This window comes from Salvelinus sp. IW2-2015, linkage group LG23 (assembly GCF_002910315.2).
Source record: "Salvelinus sp. IW2-2015 linkage group LG23, ASM291031v2, whole genome shotgun sequence".
NCBI lineage: Eukaryota > Metazoa > Chordata > Actinopteri > Salmoniformes > Salmonidae > Salvelinus > Salvelinus sp. IW2-2015.
This window is the reverse complement of record NC_036863.1, coordinates 5,805,794-5,812,622: the sequence shown is the minus strand read 5'-3', so window position 1 is coordinate 5,812,622 and position 6,829 is coordinate 5,805,794. Positions and strand designations below refer to the sequence as shown.

Below are 6,829 nucleotides of genomic sequence, written 5' to 3'. Positions count from 1 at the left end.
GCTATTTACGAATTGGCTGTTACGTACAGTGATCGGTAAAGCTGCTCTGACAGCTGATGCTTAAAGTTAGAGAGGGAGATATAAGACTCTAGCTTCAGAGAGATTTTTGCCAATTCGTTTCCAGTCATTGGCGGCAGAGAACTGAAGGAAAGGTGCCCAAGAGTGTTGGCTTGGGATGAACCAGTTGCTATATACCTGCTGGACGCGTGCTACGGGTGATGTTGCTATGTGACCAGGTGAGCTAAGATAAGGCGGGGCTTTACCTAGCAAGGACTTATAGATAGACCTTGGAGCCAGTGGGTTTGGCGAACGGATATGTAGTGAGGGGCCAGCCAGCGAGAAGCAACAGGTCGCAGTGGTGGGTAAGAATAGGAGGCTTTGTGGTAAAAACAGATGGCACTGTGATAGAACTACATCCAGTTCTGAGTAGAGTGTGTGGGGGCATTTTGTAAAGATTGGACAATAATAATATAATAATAATAGTTGATAATAATGAAACCAAGGATGCCTCAATAGCGTTCAGTGTTTATGAAGACTGCTGGTCTGCAGACAACCATTGGCGTATGATTACACGGTCCTTATCCGGATTAGTAAAGTCTGTGCATTAGTCTTGTGGATTGGTAGAAGTCCATGATCTTGCAAGCTTTTGGCCTCCAGTGCCCAACAGCACCGCAAATCTACTTTATTAATGACGAGCCCATACTGAGAATATAGAGGGTTTGTTTAACTCAATCTACAACTTGTTCCAACTCAGAAAGGTATTTCTGTTTCTGTAGAAAGGAGAAGATCAAGCTCCACACTGCTCACTGATTGGAAAAAGCCAACTGTAAGTCTCGCGATGATCTGGACCCAGGCCGCATTGATGACCAGGAGATTGAAGTTCCTCAAGCTGCAACGTGCTGGAGCAACAAAGCATGATCGACGAGCTGACAAGAGTGAGTTCTCCTTTTTTATCAAATTTTCAATTCCCCAATGTATATTTATTTTAAACAAAGTTTATTTTGGGCATATTACAAGGTGTTTATTTTACATGATGTCACAAAGCAGACAAATACAATACATTATAGTCAAAATATAGTACATTTTTAAATAGGCTACCACTTCTACAAATGAATCCAAAGGTGTTCTTATAACTTACTAATCCTCTGTGGAGCCAAGAACCAAATCTTGTTGACACTGACCCTATGTTCTAGCATTTACTTTTGTGTTAACAATATGTCACACAAGAAGACAATTTTATACTGGACTAAACAAAACACAAGAGAACTGGTGGACACTCAGTATCTGGAGAACTGGTGGACACACGTATCTGGATGTGCAAGTAGCTAGAGTGGGACACACATATCTGGAGAACGGTACACAGGTTGGAGAACTACACAGTATCTGGAGAACTGTGTGGACACAAGTATTGGGAACTGGTGGACACATAGGTATCTGGAGAAACGTGGACATGTGGAACTGTACAATAGTATCTGGAGAACTGGTGACACAAGTAATTGCTGAGAACTGGGACACAGATCTGGAGAACTGGTGGACGCACAGTATCTGGAGAACGGTGGACACGTAGAGAAGGTGAACATCTTGGAGAACTGGTGGATCACAGAGTATCTGGAGAACTGGTGGACAACAGAGTTATCTGGAGAACGGTGACACACAGTATTGGAGAACTGGTGGACACACAGTATCTGGAAAACTGGGTGGATCACATAGTGATCTGGGAGAACTGGTGGACACACAGAATCTGGAAACTGGTGGACCAACAGAGTACTGGGAGACACTGGTGGACACAGAGTATCTGAAAACTGTGGACAAGTCGGAACTGGTGACACACAGTATCTGGAGAACTGGTGGACACACAGGTACTACGTGGAGACAGACCTGAGACTGGCACACAGTATCTGACTCTTTTGCTCTTTGACCAGATAGCAAATTGGCGGATCTCAGGAAATGATCCATTGCGTGCTGAAGTTTATGTTTGTTGTTGGTAGTTCTTAATGCGAAAAGTCTAAAACGGTGTCCTTGGACGTCCCAACTCTGACGCTCACCGCATTGAAGTTTACATTTTAATAAAGGTAAGGTTAAGGTTAGGGGGTTAGGGTTAAGGGTTAAAGTTAGGTAAGGTAATAGTTAGGGTTAGGTTGTAGGGTAGGGGTTAAGGTTAGGTTATGGTAGGAGTCCAGAAGATTCCCGGATAGCTCGTAAACTGTTCTGACTGCCGATATGTTTCAGGATTAGGCGAAAACTATTGCGGAAAGAGCATAACGGAAGCAAAGAATAAAGTAGAGTTTTTCTTCAATGACAACACAATAAAAAGATCAGTACAATAATACAATTAATTCTGCCTTGGGGAGAGATTTCACTTCGCATGGCAGGGCGTATTGTCCTTCCTCAAGCGCCTTGGTACTCTCCATGGCTCAAGACTGACTGGCAAAGTGTCAGCGTCTGCGGGACTTCTCTCTCATTTGACCACCACACCTGGGAGTAGACCGAACTGAACCAGTCCCCGTGTGGTTAGAAGAGACAGTCAGTGTGGGGAGGACGACACAAGCCTCAGTGCAAAGGTGTTTCACGGGCACTGCTCTCCGCTCCCCCTCCGGGCAGTCATCGTCTGCGCCAGAAGGAATCCCCATTCATTACACCCATATTTACGCGGTCGTTTCCGCGCGAAAGTCAAGCGCTTCATATGGCGACTTCTGGACTGCGTGATTTAGCCTTATCTTGTTGCCTCTCCTTATACTGCTGTCCTTCCTCTAGTGTGGTCAGTCCCCGCGCGTAGTCTGACTCCTTAATGTTTATGGGCTCCATGTCCATGATGCCTGCCACTGCGATGTTCATGTCTGAGTTTATTAATGTTAAAATGTTCACTTCCCTGTACTGCTCACGTCTCAGTGTCATGTCCTAGCGATGGAAGAGGAATTATAGATAGAGCACTTATGAAACAGCATTGTCAGGTATATACTAGATGCTGATATGCTGCTAGTGCTCTGTGCAAAGTTTACTTTGATACACATTCTCGGTACAAATAGCTTCCTTCCCCGAGCGCCAGTGGCTCTGTGGGTCGATTGTTCCTGTGAAATGAAACAGGGTGACTACCACCTCCATCATTGACTTCATCAGGCTTTTTGTGAGTTGCCACGATGGTCCCAACGTGAGGCGGGGTGCGGGTGAAAACCTTTGCGACAAGCACGCAAAGCACATCCAGCGCATCTTACTTTCCCTGAACCAATGGTTTCTAAATCTTCTCTTATCCCATAAATTCCTGCTTCCTGTTTAAGGACAGACCACCTTGGAGCGAGAAGCAAGTAACAGGAGTGAACCATTAATTAATACAACATGAAACAGAACAGGGCAGCATCTGGACATGAGGAAACAAACTGAATGGCAGACACGGGGAAGAAACTGAGGAAAGTGACAGATATAGCGGAGGACAATCAATAAAGGGTAATAGAGGTCCAGTGAGTCCCATGAAGCGGCTGATGCGCGTAACGATGGGTGACAATGTGGCCCCTAATGATGGTCGCCTGCGCCAGAGAGCCGCCCAGAGAGGGGAGCGGGAGGCAGCGTGGACACTTCCTGCTTTCTCCCAATGTCTTCTCTCTAACCCTGGTCTGTTTCATGGTTCACAGGGCTGGTCAATGAGGAGTCGAGGCTGCGCTCAGGCAAGCTGACCAGAGAGTACCAGGCCTTACAAGAGGGAATACGCCCTTGCTGCAGAAACATCAAGGGGCCTCGGATGCTTGAGATAGAAGCTAAGGTACAGTTGCCACTGCCATTAAGTTAACTAAAATATCACTCCATTAATGTTAAACTTAAATATCACTGCATAATGTTAACTTAAATATCACTGCCATTAATGTTAACTTAAAATATTTACCTTGCCGTTAATGTTACCTGTGTAGGGGCTGTCATTTTAAATAAGAATTGTTCTTAACTTTTTTTAAACACTTTTTTTTCTTGGCCTAGTTAAATAAAAGGGTAAAAAAAATAAAAAAAAAAGGTACGTTATATCATTGCCAATTAATATTTCAGTTAATATTCACTGCCATTAAAAGCTGGGAATGTATCTTGGTGACGCCTCGTCCGGTAGTAACAACAAATAGTTACTTCAAACAGCGAACAACTGGTTTTCCCCTCAACATACTTGCACGAGCGACAGAACAGAAAGACTATCTATGCAGATGATATTTACCTTCAAATGTGATGCTCCTTCTCCTCGTTCACAAACAAAACCCAAAGACAATAAAATGAGCGAGGGAACAGGCCCACTGTTGCACCTCCATGTGATATACGCTTCAGTAAAAATAATCCACCACATAAGATTGTATTTGTATCTCTGGGTAAAAGTTAGGATTGGTCATCAATTGTTTCTGATTCAGTAAAATGCTTGATAAGAACTGCATTGCATTCTAGACTAAAGGATGTAACAGAATATAAAACATATACCCCAGTACAACTGCAGCACTGCTCAATGCGTTCTAAACAACACCAAACCAAGTCCATTCAGCTTATCCAGTGGATATGTTAATGGGATAACGGTTGTGTGTCCCAGGCTCAGGAGGCACTACATGCAGACATTCTCAGTACACAACCAAGTAGAAACCTGGAGAAGAAGGCTCGCCACAAAGGACAGGTAAATTACATTACCCCCAAACAGACCAAGCAATTACCCCCCAATAAGAACCAATGCCATTACCCCAATCACAGACCAATGCCATACCCCCAATACAGACCAATTGCCATTTACCCCAATACAGACCATTGCCATTTACCCCCAATGCAGGAACCAATGGCATTTACCCCCAAATGCAAACCAATGGCATTACCCCCAATGCAGACCAATGGCATTACCCCCCAATGCCAGGGAACCAATGGGCCATTACCCCCCAATGCAGGGAACCAATGACATTACCCCCAATGAACCATTGACATTAACCCCCATACAGAGACCAATGGACATTACACCCAATACAGACCAAATACATTACACCCAATACAGACCATTTGACATTACACCCAATACAGACCAATGACATTACACCCAATACAGACCATGAAATTTACCCCAATTACAGACCAAGTTTATTACCCTCCAATACCAGACCCAAATGGACATACCCCCAATACAGTGAATGAACTTACCCCAATACAGTGAGTATGGGACATTACCCCCCAATACCAAAACCAATGCATACCACCATAACAGACCAATGCATTACCCCCCCAATACAAACCCAATGCCATACCCCCAATAAACCAATGACATTACACCCAATACAGGACCAATGACATTACACCCATACAGACCAATGGACATTACTCCCAATACAGACCCCAATGACATTACCCCCAATACATACCAATTGACATTACCCCCAATACAGACCAATACATACACCCAAATTACAGGACCAATGACAGACACCAATACAGACCAATGACATTTGCCCCCAATAACGGACCAATGACATTGCCCCAATACAGGATCAATGAACATTACACCCATATACGACCAATACATTACCCCATACAGACCAATGAACATTGGCCCCCATCTCTCTCTATGTGCAAGTAGAGATACTGGGGTGCAAAAGAGCAAGAGGGTAAGTAATAATATGGGGATGAGGTAGTCGGGTGTGCTATTTACAGATTGGCTGTGTACAGGTACAGTGATCGGTAAGCTGCTCTGACAGCTGATGCTTAAAGTTAGAGAGGGAGATATAAGACTCTAGCTTCAGAGATTTTTGCAATTCGTTCCAGTCATTGGCAGCAGAGAACTGGAAGGAAAGGTGGCCAAAGGAAGTGTTGGCTTTGGGGATGACCAGTGCAATATACCTGCTGGAGCRCSTGCTACGGGTGGATGTTGCTATTGTGACCAGTGAGCTAAGATAAGGCGGGGCTTTACCTAGCAAGGACTTATAGATGACCTGGAGCCAGTGGGTTTGGCGACGGATATGTAGTGAGGGCCAGCCAGCGAGAGCATACAGGTCGCAGTGGTGGGTAGAATATGAGGCTTTGGTGGTAAAACAGATGGCACTGTGATAGACTACATCCAGTTTGCTGAGTAGAGTGTTGGGGGCTATTTTGTAAATGACAATAATAATAATAATAATAATAATAATAATACAAGCATGCCTCAATAGCTCAGTGTTTATGAAGACTGTCTGCAACACATTGGCTATGATTACAGTCCTTATCGAAGTAAAGTCTGCATTAGTCTTGTGGATTTAGAAGTCCATGATCTTGCAGCTTTGGCCTCAGTGCCCTAACAGCCACCGCAAATCTACTTTATTAATGACGAGCCCATACTGAGCAATATAGAGGGTTGTTTAACTCAACTACAACTTGTTCCACTCACAAAGGTATTTTCTGTTTCTGTAGAAGGAGAAGATCAGCTCCCACCTGCCACTGAAGAAAGCCAACTGTAAGTCTCTGAATGATCTGGACCAGGCGCATGATGACCAGGAGATTGAGTTCCTCAAGCTGCAGGTGCTGGAGCAACAAAGCATGATCGACGAGCTGACAAGAGTGAGTTCTCCTTTTACAAATTTCAATTCCCCAATGTATATTTMTTTTACAAAGTTTATTTTGGGATATTCAAGGTTTTATTTACAATGTAAAGAACATACAAATACATTTAGTCAAATAGTACATTTTATAAATAGGCATCCACTTCTAAAATGATCCAAGGTGTTTTACTTACTAATCTCTGTGGAGCCCAGAACCAAATCTTGTGTACACTGACCATCTAGCATTTACTTTGTGTTAACAATATGTCACAAGAGACAATTTTATTACTGACTAAACAAAACACAAGAGAACTGGTGGACAC

At 43.8% G+C, this 6,829-nt stretch overlaps 1 protein-coding gene across 4 annotated transcripts in view; it reads left to right on the top strand.

Annotated features, from left to right (window-relative positions):
• jakmip2 (janus kinase and microtubule interacting protein 2) overlaps nucleotides 1-6,829 on the top strand; it is a 43,813-nt gene that overhangs the window by 23,970 nt on the left and 13,014 nt on the right. For all 4 annotated transcript variants that reach the window (XM_023969202.2, XM_023969204.2, XM_023969201.2 and 1 more), the window contains exon 7: nucleotides 6,379-6,525. In XM_023969202.2, the coding sequence (XP_023824970.1) occupies nucleotides 6,379-6,525 (147 nt within the window). The remainder of the gene's footprint in view (nucleotides 1-6,378; nucleotides 6,526-6,829) is intronic.